This window comes from Urocitellus parryii, chromosome 1, assembly GCF_045843805.1.
Source record: "Urocitellus parryii isolate mUroPar1 chromosome 1, mUroPar1.hap1, whole genome shotgun sequence".
In the NCBI taxonomy this organism is placed as follows: Eukaryota; Metazoa; Chordata; class Mammalia; order Rodentia; family Sciuridae; genus Urocitellus; species Urocitellus parryii.
Window position 1 is genome coordinate 128,447,747 of NC_135531.1, and position 16,169 is coordinate 128,463,915.

At 44.1% G+C, this 16,169-nt stretch overlaps 1 protein-coding gene across 1 annotated transcript; it reads right to left on the bottom strand.

Annotated features, from left to right (window-relative positions):
* Positions 1-484: 484 nt before the first annotated feature.
* Positions 485-15,848, bottom strand: Arl10 (ARF like GTPase 10). The gene is made up of 4 exons (XM_026398247.2): positions 15,581-15,848; positions 14,735-14,942; positions 5,814-5,989; positions 485-2,777 (listed from the first exon to the last, which is right to left on the bottom strand). The coding sequence occupies exons 1-4, from the start codon at positions 15,761-15,763 to the stop codon at positions 2,604-2,606; spliced, it is 741 nt and encodes a 246-aa protein (XP_026254032.1). The 5' UTR covers positions 15,764-15,848; the 3' UTR covers positions 485-2,603.
* Between the last annotated feature and the right edge of the window lie 321 nt (positions 15,849-16,169).

Consider the following 16,169-nt stretch of genomic DNA (forward strand, 5'->3'; position numbering starts at 1 on the left):
CTGGGTTCAATCCCCAGCAACTAGGTAAAAGCACCACAGGAGTCCTGCATGGTGGCACATACCTAAAAATCCCAGTGATTCAGGAGGCTGAGGCAAAAGGATTGCACGTTTGAGACCAGCCTCAGCACCTTGTCTCAAAAATAAAAAGGACTGGGTTATAGGTTAGTGGTAAAGACCTCTCGGTTCAATCCCTAGTTACCCCCCCCCCAAAAAAAAAAAAAAAAAAACCCAAACACAACAACAAAAAATCTCCACAAGGCCAGGCAGGGAGGGAAAAGAATGTGCTAGCAGCTCCACCATGTGAGTGTACCAGCACCCAAAGGCCACTGGAATTCCTATATGCTGTATAAGGATGGGGTGGTGATGCTACTCTAGCTCCTTAATGTGCCACTGACGCCTGAGGTTCTGAGAATGGTCTTTATAAAAGCAGCTCAAGTAGATATATATATAGTAGAATTGTTTATTCTTCAAGTTCATCTCCCCTTATTGAGGACTTTAAAAATTGTACTACATGATATTCATTAGACAAAGGCAGATCTTAATTAGGAAAAAAAGTATCCCTCTCAACAATCAATGCTGGTTCCGAAGGCAACCTTTAAGCCCTGGAGAACAAGGTGAAGTTTATAGAACAAAGACATAGTTTCTCACCCTTCCAATGACAAGATGAAAAACTGCTAGCAAAATTTCAAAGGCTACTCTAAAACCCAAGTCATTCCTTAAATATCTAATACAAAAGCAGAAAAATCCCTTCTTACCGTGGAAGATGATTTGGCATATCAACGAACAGTGATTCCATTCTGTTATTTCCACAGTCCAAGGGCACAGTGGGCCACATTCTCATAAATCACACTTATTTCAGGACTTAAAAGCTTCCCACACACTGCCCCTCCACAGTGCCCTTCCTGACCACATTATTGTACTGAAGCATGCTGGTACATGTCAAATGAAACAAAGGCACACACTCTGTTCTCAATTAGAAAGCAAATTGAGTGGGATATCACCTTAAAAAAATAAGTCCGTTTGCAGTTGTTGATTATTCAGTGGCCCCTGACAGACAACAGGCTCCTTCTTTTGCCTGTTCAAACAAGAACTATTGATGTGGAGACAGTCCTTAAATTGGCTGATCACTGTTCACAGAATCATGGAATGTGCACTGGAGATAATTCCAGAATTTCAGTCCAACTTTGCTTTTGTTGGGGAGTAAATGATCCAGGAAGGCTGAGTGATATGCCCAAGGCCACCTTGTTGGCTGGTCTGCTATTCCTGTCCTATAGATTCACATGATGAATTTTTTTTTCATCTTTTTACCTGGATTTACAGAAATTTCCTCTCCCAGAGTCACTTTTATCTATCCAGAAAGGGTTTGTGTTCCTTCAACATACTGAGCCAAGGGGATGAGTTTAAGTTCATGTGAATCAATGTAAAATATGATATCAATTACAATATCAAAGGCAGGAGGAGGTGTGGCTACAGCTTTGTCTCCATTGTCATCTGTAGGTTATTTCAATATCATCATGATTCCAGCTATTTTCCTCAATATTCCAAATTTTCTATGACAATCACCTGGGGTTGTGATTACAGCACCTAGAAACAGAACCTAGAACTTTGGCCTGTTCCTTTGATAAATACATAAATAAATAAATAAAACACAGTTCCGATGCTGACTCCCAACTCCAGTCAACAGTCTCATTCCCAGGGACTCAGGCTTATGTAAACATGAGCATTGGCACAGTTAGTACAAGAGCAGCAGCTTGTCTCCAGATCAGGGGGAAACCCAGCCTTAACCCTTTCTGTCTGGTGGGTGAACTCTACTTATTCTGTAGTCAAGAGAAGCTGGCAATCCAGGCCTTAAAAGCAGGGAGGTGTTGAGAAGGTCCTTGCTAGGGTCTCCAGGTTCATCCTAGCACTTCACATCTCCATGGTTGGCAGTTAGAACAAAACATGGCAATCACCTCCCTTTAAAATGATGGCCTAGGGACCAGAGAGGCAGAGACTACACAAGGCCACAGACCAATTAGGCAGAGCAGGGGCTTGCTAAGTTGCCCAGGCTGGCCATGAACTTGCAATCCTCCTGCCTCAGTCTCCTGAGTCACTAGGATTACAGGTATGTGCCATTGAGCTTGGCTGGCAGAGCAGGGCCTGAAGGACAATGCAGAGCTAGAAGCAAGGGCTCACTCCATACCACACAGAACCTGCTCGGATGTGAAGGGCATGGTCACCAGGAGGGACAGTCTAGACTGGGAGACCTGGAGGTGCCAGGAGTATTTGTGACACCTGCACTGGTTCTTTCAACCACTGAGACCTTCAAGGAGGGGAGGACTGAGCCCAGTAAGCATCTCACTGTGCAGGTAACAGAAAGGAATGCTGGATCCACAGTCCAGCCTAGAATAAGCAAGAAACTACCTTCTCCCACCTCCCTGTTTCAGCCTCATGGCTACCTCACCAGGAAGGTGTATGCACAGGACTTGACCTTGCTCTTGAGAGGGCAAGGAGGGGAGAAGGGAAGTGTCATGTGGGTCCTGCCCCAGGCCCAGGCTGGTGATGAAGAAGCAGGAGGCAGGGAACTGTGGTCCCTGGCTGGGCAATGAGCAGGTGGCTCCAGCCTAGGAGAGAAGCTCCAAGAGCAGTTTCCAAATATGCACGGTGCCAGGATTTTCAAAGCCAGGTCCAGCAGGGGCAATGCTGGCTGCCAAGAGGAAAACTTCCCGTTGGCTGTCGACAGCCTGCAAGCCCAGCTCCTGCTGCAGCTCCACCATACTCATGGCCTCGCTCAGGTCCTAGGGTAGACACAGAAACCAGTTAGGACACAGCTGACAGTGGTTCAACACTGCCACTCTTGTTATCCTGTCATCCATGAAATCAACTACTCTTTGGCTACTCCTGGGAACATCAGGGCCCAAGTTTCCAGGAGCCACCTCTGGGTACCTTATAATAAACTCAGAGTTCTTGATGGGCATAGTGGTGCACCTGTGATCCTAGCAATTTGGGAGGCTGACATAGGAGGACCCAAATTCAAGGCCAGCTCAGGAACTTAGGCCATGTGTCAAAATAAAAGACTGGGGATGTTTATCTCAGTGGTAGGGTACTTGCCTAGCATAGCGAGGCTCTGGGTTTAATCCCCAGTACTATAAAACAAAAGAAATGAACAAACAAACAAAAAACAGGGATGTGGCTGTAGCTTAGTGGCAAAACGCCATGGGTTTAATCTCTAGTACCAAAACAAAACAAAAAACTCTCTCCCTCATCCCTGACATACTTTTGTACCACCTGACTTTTCATTGCACTATCAGCAACTACAGTAAGAAACAGAACACTTCAGGCTGGGGTTGTGGCTCAGTGGTAGAGCGCTTGCCTCGAATGTTGAGGCACTAGGTTCAATTCTCAGCACCACATAAAAATTAAAGGTCCATCAACAACTAAAGTGAATAAAATAAACAATAATAATAATAATAATAAAAAAACAAACAGAACACTTCCTATGTGTCAGCCATCATGACAGGTGCTTATACACCTAGACTAATTCCTGCAGTATGCACTTAACTGATGAGGGAATTGGTACAGGGAGGTGAAGTCTTTTAGCCCAAGTAACAGTAATAAATTGCAGAGACAGGTTCCAAACTCAGGTTGGTTTGATGACCAAGTTTTGACCCTTACAGAAATCCTTGCTCAGTTTCCTACACTGAATGGTAGAGTTCATATAGAGGGTTACTTCCAGACAATACCCTAAAAATTAGCTGAAAGAAAGAACGTACTCACAGCATGGCTGCTAATGATATATTTTAATTTCAACCATGGCCCAAGATTAAAAGGATTCTCTTGTACCAATTCATAGAATGCTGGGACCTTTGGTTTTAACTCCTGTAGGTTTAAAGCTGCTATATAAAGTAACCAAACATTATATTAAAAAACCTACTATAGGGCTGGGGATGTGGCTCAAGCGGTAGGGCGCTCGCCTGGCATGCGTGCGGCCTGGGTTTGATCCTCAGCACCACATACAAAGATGTTGTGTACGCTGAAAACCAAAAACAAACAAACAAACAAAAACCTACTATAGGGGCTGGGGTATTGTGTCCAACTACAACTAAAAAAATGTTAAAAAAAAAACCTACTATAAATTAATCATTGACTCCCATAGGTGTAAAATTGCTGTTAGTTATATAAATAAGATGAAGATATAATTCATTGTCTAAGCCAGGGTACTTCAGAGGCTAGGAACTATTAATAGTCACACCAGAGTAACAGACATAGATGGGGAATGCCTGATGCAGACCTGGCCATATAGTTACCACTATTATTTATTTATTTATTTGCAGTACTGGGGATTGAACCTAGAGTCTTGTGCATGCTATGCAAGTGCTCTGCCATTGAGCTACATGTCCAGTCATGGTCACTGTATTTATAAATAGTTGTCAATAGGTAGGGGGAATCTAAGGTCAAAGACATAGAGCTTCTCTCCAGTTCAGTTAGAATCATATTCCACAGGACAGGGGATATAGCTCAATGGTAAAGTGCTTGTAGCATGCTTGGAGCCCTGGGTTCCATCACTATTACCACCAAAATCCAAACAAAAAAACATATCCCACATTTCTAAGACACAGGCACAGGCCATAGGGAGTATGACAGGGTTCTGGACTGCAGAGCTTCCAGGTATCAAGGATTGCACCTAAGGTCTATGATGTTGAAGTTTGGTGGACCCCAGGTAGCCCTCTGTTATGGTTAAAAGCATTGAGGAAGACCTGAGTTTGAGTCTTGGCTTTGCTAAAGTTGTAACTTCAGGCATTGAGGGATGACAGCAGGGCCCATCATGGGTTGGTTTTTTTTTGTTGTTGTTGTTGTTGTTTTTGGTACTGGGGATTAAACTCAGGGACACTTGATCACTGAGCCACATCTCCAGACATATTTTGTATTGTATTTAGAGACACGGTCTCACTGAGTTGCTTAGCACCTGGCTTTTGCTGAGGTTGGCTTTAAACTTGCAATCTTCCTGCTTCAGCCTCCCAAGCAGCTAGGATTATAGGTGTGCGCCTCTGTGCCCAGCCCATCATGAATTTTTACAGTAATGAAGTGAGATCATGGTTGTTAGATGCCTGGAACACTATGAGCACATAATAAATGTTGTCATTATTATTTAATCCATTCTATTTCTTGTCACTTTAGCTCTCTGGTCTATAACCAGAAGTTGAAAGGGCAGAACAGAGTGAAAAAGGTAAAAGGTTTTTTTTTTTTTTTTTCTCCTCCCTAGTATTGGGGATGAAAACCAGGGTGCTCTACTACTGATCTACATCCCAGACTTTTTTATCTTTTAATTTTGAGACAGGGTCTTCCTAAGTTGCTCAGGTTGGCCTTGAACTTGCAGTGTTCTTGCCTCAGCCTCTGAATTGCTCAGATTTCAGGTATGCACCATCATACCCAGGTAAACGTACAGATTTTGGATCAGACATCCCAATTCTACTACTCTTACCCCAATTCCACTAATACAAATTTTGGGGGATAACAAACCTCTCTGAGACTATCCCACACCTTGTAGGGTCAACAGAAGCCCAATATGAAATGTCACTCAAAACCATACCTGGTACATAGTGTGTACTTAGTAATTATTTTTCTTATGTCTCCAGGGTGACAGAGGATAGGGAGGCAAAGAGGAGTGAAGACAGAGGTAGGGATGAGGAAAGAGGATAGGTAGAAGAGTCGGGGGACAGTATCTCAGCTAAGTCCTCCAAGCACAGACCCAAATCCTTCTATAGTGCTCCCTGCCCTTCCCAGGCATGTGTGAGAAGTTCAACTGGCTTTAGCCAGCCTTCCATGGCCCTTACCTGCTTATTGGCAACCACAACGACAGGCAGGTCAGGGTCTTTGTCCAGCAGTTTATGCAGTTCTTGCCGGGCCCAGGGCAACCGCAGCCGGTCAGCTGAGTCCACCATGAAGACCAGCACATCCACCTCATTCACAAACTCCTTCCAGTAGAAGCGTAGGTTCTGGCTGCCACCGACTGAGAAGAGGCCAGGGGCCAGATCAGAGCCTTCCTGGGGCCTGGTTCTCTGCCCACAGCAACCCCACCCCAATTCCAGCTTCCCAAGGCTCCACCATCCAGGGGCAGTGAAAGGACCACAGAGTTCAAAACTAATCAGACCTGAGTTTGGCTCTAGCTCCAACAGCCAGGTCTCTTAGGGGATGTAGCTATTTTTGAGCATCAGTGCGTTCCTCACTGAAGTTATCAGAGTTGCACTAAAACCCAAAGGTACCATATGCAATGCACCCTTAGGAGTGGCACATAGGTGCTCTGCAATTACCATTTCCTAGCTTTCTCCCAGGTTAGTGATGGCTGTGATGAGAAGCCAGGAGTCCCAATGCCTAGAAAAGACAGGATTTCTGCCCTGCCTATTCACAGCCATTCCTAGTCAGTTTCTCCCTGTTCTCTTGTCATCTTGTTCTCTTCTCTTGGAAATACCATACTCTATCCTACCAACACATGGTTGTCCACATAGTGTCTCCACCTTCCTGATCCTCTCTGCCTCTCTGCTCTGTACCCATGGTTACCTGCATCCCAGTATTTCTGGTTTTGATACTTGTACTCTAAGCTCTCAGAGTTAGAGGTACTTACCTCTGGATCCCCCCAAAGCCTCAGCACAATGCCTGGCACATAGCAGGCACTCATCAAGTATTTACTGAGTGCTTACTAGGTGCCAAGCACTGATCTGGGTGCTGGGGATACAGAGGTAACCAAAGCAGGCAGGGGCCCTGCTCTCAAGGAGCTCCCTCTCCAACCAGGATGGACCAGGTGATAATACACACTCCAGAAAGGCAAGAGATAAAACAGAACAAGGGAAAATGGTTGGGGGCAGGGATGGCCTTGTATTAGGTGGTCTGTGAAGGAAGTGGCACGTGAACTGAGTCTGGGAGAATAAGGAGCTAGTCAAAAGAAAAGGCAGAGAAAAGCATCACAGGCAGAGGGAAGCTTGACATGCTTGAGTATGTTGTGGCTGAGGCACCACCAGAGGGAGAGAGGAAGACAGCATGACAGGTGAGGTTGGTCAGTGGTGGGCTGCACAGGGCCATTAAGGCCACAGGGAGTCCCTTAGGCAATTTAAACAAGACTGACATCTGACATGGGTTTCTGAAAGACACCTCTGACACTGAGGACATAAATGGAAGCAGGAAGAGCAATGAGGATAAAAAGCCACCTTTTGGAAATTAAGGGCAACTTCCTGATAACTGTTTCTCTGTATCTTATGTGTCCTTATATTGAGAATAGAGGCCGAAGGCCAGCCTCCCCTGGCCTGATGGGTCCAGGGAACCCAAGACTGATATGTTTCTGATTAACACAGCCTAGCTCTTTTGTCCCACTCTGCCTTCACTTACAAAAACTTTCTGCACCCCCCTAAGGCCCCCATGGATGGGAATTTAAGACATGAAGTTTTCCTCTATCCTCCTCAAAGCTGGCTTGGAATAAACCTATTTCCTAGCCAGTGTGCCTCCTGAGTTTCTAGTGGAGCAAGGAGCTATAAAACCATTCCCTCAGGCCATACTTTTGGCAAGCCATACTGGGGAAAGGATCCTGCCCTTGAGCAGCATGGTTCAAACCCCCAGCCATCTCCAAGGAGAAGTGGGCTTCTCTGCTCATGGCTAACTGGTCCTACAGGTGAAATCTGGAGGAAAACCCCTCCCCAACCCCACATCTTTCTGCTGTATCATCAGCTACCTAAAAATGATTTGTTGGTGAGGGGAAAAGTCTATTTGGGAACTGAGTCCTGCTGGCTGGGTATCACATCATGGTGCACACTGAGAATTTTATCTCAGTCATTTGAAGCTTTGGGTCTTGAGTGGTTAATTTTGCAATACAGGATGGTATCAGGTAAATTCTCTCTACCATCTGGAACTTGATTTCAGAGTACAAATGGATGAGGTAAAATTCATAGGTAAAAATTTCAGTAATTCTGTTGGTTTGTTTGGAGAGCTCCTCTGGGTTTGGTTTTGGTTTGGAAAAAAAGATGATAGCATGGCCTATATATCTGAAAGTGCATGCTGATTTAATGCTTGTTAAATTGAAAGTTGGCTTAAGAGGCTAAACTCTGGTGGCTATAACAACGGATTTATCTGCATAAGATAGGGAATTCCATTTTCCCAAGCATGACTCTTGCTTTAGTCATCAGCCTTTAGGAGCCTCTATCAATAAGATGGATAAAACTTATCCACAACGGACTTTATTTTGAACTCATGTTTTTCCCCTCTGGAAATTTTTTTTTTTAAATTTTGTGTATTTAAATTATGTCTTTTGGGGGCTGTGTCTATGGCTCAGGGGTAAAGTGCTCGCCTAGTTCGTGTGAGGCCCTGGGTTCAATCCTCAGCACCACATAAAAATCAATTAATTAATTAATTAAGGTATTGTGCCCAACTACAACTAAAAAATAAACATTGTAAAAAAATTTGATTTTCTCTAATAAGAAACTGGTTATTCAAGGTTTGTTGGTCTGAAATTTTGAGATGTAAAATTTCTACCTGACCTCAAATGACAATGCAAATTTAAGATTTATAGACTGCTTAAGGTTATATCATAGCCTTAATAGTCTGATATACCTAGCAAATAAATCTAAGCTTTGAAATTTTGTGTGTACCTATGTTTATATGCTTATCTATTGTTTGTTTGCCTGGCAACAAGTTGATTTATAGATAAATAAGCACATAATTTGTTGTTTTTTTTTTTAGTTGTTGATGGACCTTTATTTTATTCATTTATTTATATGCAGTGCTGAGAATTGAACTCAGTGCCACAAACATGCAAGCACTCTACCACAACCACAGCACTCTTTTTTTTTTTTTTGACAGAGAGAGAGAGAGAGAGAGAGAGAGAGAGAGAGAGAGAGAGAGAGAATTTTAATATTTATTTTTTAGTTTTTCGGCGGACACAACATCTTTGTTTGTATGTGGTGCTGAGGCTCGAACCCGGGCCGCACGCATGCCAGGCGAGCGGGCTACTGCTTGAGCCACATCCCCAGCCCCAGCACATAATTTAAAATCTGTCATCCAAATGCCTTTTGATTCACATGACTTTAGTAAATCTATGACAAAAAGGTTAATTTGAATGTTGATAATAAGGATATTTTTACAATTTGGTGGCACATTTTTTTTCTGGCCTACTAAACTGACTTGGATATTAAGAATATATTAAAGATATAATGTTCAATGCTTCATATGTCCATGGGTAATCTCAAAAAAGCTGTTAAAATGAGTAAATTAGATAAATATATAGGACAGACATTTGTAAATGTTCAGTGCTTTATAAAAACATTCTTTGTTTTGTATAAAAGCCCATAAACAAAGGCTTTTCCACATAGAATTGATGGTCACCAGATATGATTATTTATGTGACCTAATGCCAACAGTCTATGATAAAAACTGAAAAGGCTTACCTGCTTCTTTGTAATAGATGAGCTACTACTATTTTCCAAACTATTCTTTGCTTAGATTTAAAATGTAGCTGTGGTACTAGGATTGAACCCAGGGGAGCTCTCCAAATGAGCTACATTCCTAACCTTTTTTATTTTGAGACAGTCTCACTAAGTTGCTAAGGCTGTCCTCAAACTTGTAACTCTCCTGCCTCAGCCTCCTGAGAAACTAGGAATACAGGCATGCACCACTGCACACCATTTAAAGATGTAGTTTTTAAAATGGTTTTATTTTTATAAGAAAACCTTAATTCAGAGCTAGAAATCTTTGGCTTTTCACCACTCAAATATCTTGTGTTTTCTTTCTTTCTTTCTTTCTTTTTAGTGGTACTGGGAATTGGATCCACTGAGCTATATCCCTAGACCTTTTTTATTTTGAGACAGGGTCTCAATATATTGCCAAGGCTGGCTTCCTGCCTCAGTCTCCTGGGTTTCTGGGATTACAGGCATGCCCTACTAGTATTTTATTTATTTATTTATGGTACTAGGGAATAAACCCAGGGGTGCTTTTCCACTGAGCTACATCCCCAGTCCTTTTTATTTTGAGACAGGGTCTTGCTAAGTTGTTAAGGACCATAACTTGTATTTCTCTTACTTCAGCCTTCCAAGTTGCTAGGTTTACAGATGTGCACCAGTGTGCCCAGCTATATTATTTTAAATATGTTTTATTTTCTCCATTTTCAAGTATCTAAGGACATAAGAGTGAATTTTGTTCTTTTGAGTCAGAATTTTACCTCGGAATATTTTTTTTCAGGTTTGATGTATGTCTCTTTTATCAATAACTTTCTAAATAATGGTTAGATTTAAATGACTATTTCTCCAAAGCAATGTGAAGTTGATGAGGGCTTGTAGGCCATTAGATAGTATCAGAGGTCAGAGCAAACCTATTTTGTAACAAATTAGCATATGTGATATAGAAATTCTGAAAAATACAGAAAATATTTTTCACCATTTCACCATTCTGGTCTGCTTGATTAATGTTTAAATTCTAGAGGAACTTAGGATTTCTTATATTGATCTGCTCTTAACAAAGTTTAGAAAAAAACTGACTTAAAGATTTTGTTTCATCAAGACAATTTCCTGTTTTCTGCTTTTGTTATTATTTATTTCGTGATCAAACCCGGGCCTTGTGTATGGTAGGAAAGCAGACTACAACTGAGCAATATCCACAGCCCTTTGTTAGTTTTTTTTTTTTTTTTTTTTTTGTGGTACTGAGGATTGAATTCAGGCCCTTGTGCATGTGAGGCAAGCACTCTACCAAGTGAGCTATATCCCAAGCCCCCTTTGTTAGGTTTCGATTGCTTAAAATAAGATTAAGTCCTATAAGAATCAGGATTTATTCAAATTTTCATTTGTTCTAAAGTCTCTTTTTGGTTTATAACTGGTTAAATGAATATTATTTTTATGATGATGTGATTTATTGATACTCTCTCTAATCTGCATCTGGATATTATGTTATAAATCATGATTGTTGTCTTAACATACTGTAGGGGTAACTAAATTGTTTTGTGAAGTTAACTTAAGCCCGCTAAGTAATAATACCTTATGTACTGCTTGCAGTCATTTTATTTTATTTTATTTTATTTTTTAAAGAGAGAGTGAGAGAGGGAGAGCGAGAGAGAATTTTAATATTTATTTTTTAGTTATCGGCAGACACAACATCTTTGTTTTGTATGTGGTGCAGAGGATCGAACCCGGGCCGCACGAATGCAAGGTGAGCGTGCTACTGCTTGAGCCACACCCCCAGCCCTTGCAGTCATTTTAAATAACATGAACTGTAGTTCTATAGTTGATAAGGGGCAATCCTGCTTTATTCATCCTTTATCTTGAGACAAATTTAAGGTTGAAGATTTTAATACAGGATAAGACTGGCTGTTTTAAGAGTTTTCTCAAGTGTATTGTTTGCATTATAACTTAGTTTACAAAATACATGTAAGTGTATTTAGGTAGGTTGCTTTTTTGTGTGTGATGCTGGGGATCAAACTTAGGGCATCATACACGAAAAGGCAGACACTCTATCACTGAGCTACATCCCCAGCCCTAAATGTTTTGTTGTTATTGGTTTATTTATTTATTTATGGCACTGGGGACTGAACCAGGGGTACCACTGAGCTATACCCCTAGTCCTTTTTATTTTGAAACAGGTTTTCATTAAGGTGTTGAGTCTGGCCTTGATCCCACAATCCTCCTTCCTCAGCCTCCCAAATTGTAGGGATTACAGGCATGTGCCACCACACCCAGTTATATATATATCCTTTTCCTTTCTTTCTTTTTTTTTTTTTTTTTGATACTGGGTATTGAACTCAAGGGCACTTGGCCACTGAGCCACATGCCCAGCCCTATTTTATATTTTATTTAGACACAGGGTTTCACTGAGATGCTTAGCATCTTGCTTTTGTTGAGGCTGGCTTTGTCTCAGCCTCCCAAACTGCTGGGATTACAGGTGTGTGCCACTGTGCCTGGCTGTATGTTCTTTTTTTTTTTTTTTTCCAAATATTATATTTTTTAGTTTTAGGTGGACACAATATCTTTATTTTATTTTTATGTGGTGCTGAGAATCGAACCATCACGCATGCTAGGTGAGCGCGCTACCACTTGAGCCACATTCCCAGCCCTGGCTGTATGTTCTTAATTGATGGATTGATATTAATTCTCATAGACTATGCTCAAGGTTTTATGGACCTATGGAATATACCTAAATTCTGAAGATGTTATGTAAATGTTAAACTTTCTACCCAGATGGTGATCAATCCAGATTTACCTAAGAAGGACTCCAGATATCAGGCATTCTTTAGGGCACATCTGACGGGACTATTTTTACAACCATGTTGGTTTTCTTTGATTAGATAAAATTGAAACAACTATGCTGGACACAGTATGCACATACCTATAGTCCTAGCAACTTGGGACTACAAATCCTGCTGAGGCAGGGGAACCACAAGTTCAGGGCCATCCTCAAAAATTTAGTGAGACCCTGTCTCAAAATAATAAAATGTAGCTCAACGGTAAGGCACCCTTAGGTTCAACTTCTAGTACCAAAAAACAAAAACAAACAAACAAACAAAAAAACTATTAGTTCAAATCCATAGTACAGACTGGATTGCTTTGTTCTTATTGATATTTTGTTTTTTCTGCTCTAAGAGCTAATCTTTGCTTGGAAAATAATCTTTAATAATCTGTAATATCTTCATGGGGAGGACGGACTGGACATTATAATCACATGTAGTCACTTGTCAAGTGCTTGCCTAGCATGTACAATGCCCTGGGTTTGATCCCCAGCACCATAAAAAGGAACAAATAAATAAAAAGAAAATTAAGGGCAACATTCTGGCAACTTTTTCTGTATCCCATATTTCCTTATACTGAGTCAAGGGTGCAGGCTGCCTCTCTGTAGCCTGACAGGTGTCAGGGAACCCAGGACTGACATGTTTCTGATTAACCTAGCTAAACCTAATTAGTGTAGTTCAATCTACATATGTTAATTTCCTACCTTTTGCCCCATTCTGCCTTCTCTCTTCTTGTAAAAGACCCTGAGCTGCCTCCCTACCAGCCCCCAACCACCAAGACGGGAGATTTGGGACAGGAAGTTCTTCTCTACCTTCCTCAAAACTGGCTTTGAATAAGCCCATTTCCTTACCAGAATGCCTCCCAAGTTTTAAGCAGAGCAATGAATGGTAAAGTCATTCCCTTTGATAATAAGGAGGCTATTGTAGTACTGACAAGAGAGAGGTCAGTGGCTTGGACCAGGAAGCAACAGAGGAGATGGGAGGTGGACAATACAGAATATATCAGAGGATACAGCTGACAGAACTGTCTAATAAATTGGGCACTGGAGGTGGGGAAGGGAATAGTCATCAAAGTGTTGAATTCATTCATTTAGTCACCAATTATGCCCAAAGGGCCCATTCTCTCTTGGGCTTCAGAATAGGCATTATAAGGGGTCTCAATGAAGGGACTGAGAGAGAAAAGTCCCAGGCCTTTCAGAATTGGGAGATCTAAGTTTGAATTCAGGCTGAAGGTCTCCAGTGAGCTTGGACTGCTATATATCAGACCCTCAGAAAGCATGAAAAACCCTTTTCCTTCTGGCAGAGCTGGGGGAAAAGTGATATTGTCTCTGCTGACAAATAAGCCTCAAGTGCATAGCCCCCACTTAAGCTGTGTCCCTGGCACATGAGAAGGAGTCTGAGAAGGTTTGGTGTAAGGACCAGAATCCTAGGTAAATGTTTGCTACAAGCAGGAAGAAGAGACACGGTTAAGCCAATCCAATAGGCAAGTATCTGAAACCAAAGGAACGAGGCCCACTCAGGCCTCATTCAAAGTCTGATTCTAACTCCTAGTACTTAAATGTACCCAGTCTTTATGACCTGAGTCCTGTGGCTATCAGTAAGTCCCTAATCCTGCCCAGTGAGACTAAGGCTGAATATAAGTGATCAAATATTGCTACTGTCTCAATCCTCTCTGCCATTCTCTCCTAAAATCTCAAGAAGCCTAGGAATTAAGACAGGGGTTCCTCAAGAACCTCTCTGATCACTCACTTTATATGCTCTGCTAGCTACCAACATGGGGATGAGCCCTTGTGGATAAAGATGAAACAGATCAATATGTGTACAAAGTGCATAGGCTTATTCAGGAGCATAGGCTACAGCAGAAAGGGAGGGCAAAGGAGTTCTTAATCTGAGAATCAGGGAAGGCTTCAAACTCATATCATGTTTACTCTGATGTCAAATAGCAATTTATCAAGAGAAGAAGGGCTTTTCAGACTGAGGGAACAGTGCATGCAAAAGACAAGATAAGAAAGAGACCACAAAGTGCCCTTCAGAAACAAACAATGTAGCACAGTGTTTAATAGCCAGAGCCAGACACTGCATTAGAACACTGAAAAGCAGGATGACCTTGGCTAAATGACTGAACTTGTTTGATGCAGGTAGTAACTGATTATAATTTAGGGAACTGTTGGGAGGATTTTATTAAGTAATTCTTATGAAGTACTTGGCATATGAACCCTTAGCTGTTAGTTTCTCAGTGTTAAGATATGTGAACTTCACTAGTAGTGAGGGGCAGGTGACCGTATTAGAGATGACCCATCATGAAGTATCTGAAATGCCAGTATATGGAGTTTGAACTGTATCTTGTGCCTCTGGGAGGTGGGTGGGAAGAATTTCATACAGGGGAGTGTTCTGCTTATACATGCATTCTTGGCTCCTGGTCCCTCTAAAGAAAAAATTCAGGCTTAGGTCCAGCACCAGTGATGATGAGGAGATGGAATGGGGGGGGGGGTTGTCTCTGCTCACTCTCTAGCAGGTCCACCTCGAAGTCCTTGGTAGGTAGCCTCACGGAGTTGAAGCCCCAGGTGGGGATGTGGCCTTCCAGCGGTGGCTTCCCTGACAGCACACGTAGGAACGTGCTCTTCCCAGAGCCATCCAGTCCCAGCACCAGCACCTCGCGCTGCTCTAACTCTTCCAGGGCCGGCTCCTCCTCCTCCTCCTCCTCGTCCTCGGGCTGCGGGATAGAGGTCGCTGCGGCTAACAACCTCCGGCCTCACCCTAGGTTAGACCAAAGGCACCATTCCCTCCCTCCTCCCGTCCAGGGACAGGCAGGTGTGATCTGAAGGAGTGGCGCTAGAGCTGCTTTAGGAGTCATCAATTCCCCCGCTACTCTGAACGATCTCGGGCACATTCCTCTCCCTCGCGGAGTCTCAGTTTCCGCAGACTACAGGCCGCGGCCCCGGCCCCAGCCCCTTAAGGTCTGCAGAGTCGCCGGATGGACCCGCTGCCTGCCTCCGGAGGGGCTGAGAATTCTCCCAGCATCCCCCTTGGCTGCGTGCCGCGGGCACTGCGCAGGCCCGGCCGGACCCGGTTGGGCCGCACCTACTCTCCGGGCCGCACCCTGACGACCGGAAGTCGAGTCCCACAGCGTCGCACGACGGCGCCACACACACCCAAACTTGCTCGCGCCTACCTGGTTTCCAGGACCCCATGACTGCCAGTCTGGTGTCCATCCGCGCTTCGGCGGCCAAGCTCCAGAGAGCGCTTCTGGCGCTCTTACGGCTGGGCCGCAGACACACCCCTCGGCCACACGTGCAGAGGTGCAGACCCCGGCCCGCCCTGCCCCTCAGCAGAACCCGGCCCAGCACTCACGTCCCACTCGTCCCACTGGGGTAGGCGGGCGGGCTCCGCGCCCCACCAGGCCTCGCCCCGGTCCCAACGCCTCTCCCGTCCACTGCCGAAGTAGGTTTTCCAGAGGATGAAGAGCACGGAGCCGAGCACCGCCGCGGCACCGCCCAAGGCCAGCACCAAGGGGCCCAGCGGGCGTGGCGCCATCGGGCCGGGCGAGGGGAGCAGGTGCGGGCTGCAAAGGCGGAGCCTGCCCGCCTGCCCGCCTGCCGAAGATGGCCCCGCTGCGACTGCCGGCCGCGCCCACCCACCCAACCCCAGCCCCGCACTACAAACCCCACAATGCACCGCCGCTGTCGCGACAGGCTGCCCGGGACCTGGCGGCCCGGGTTGGGGGCGCAGGCCGGCGAGCGGAGACTTAAGGCTCTCTCTGCCAGGTGTTGTTCGAAGCGCCAGGGGAGGGTGGGACTCGGAAGTATTTCCCTAGCAATTACCGGGTAGTTTCTTGGCTCACGGATTTTCTCTGTTATTTCCTTTTCTATTGGGGAGGGGGGCGCGTGGGCGTGCGGGTACGGGGGATTGAACTCAGGGGTGCAACCACTGAGCCACATCC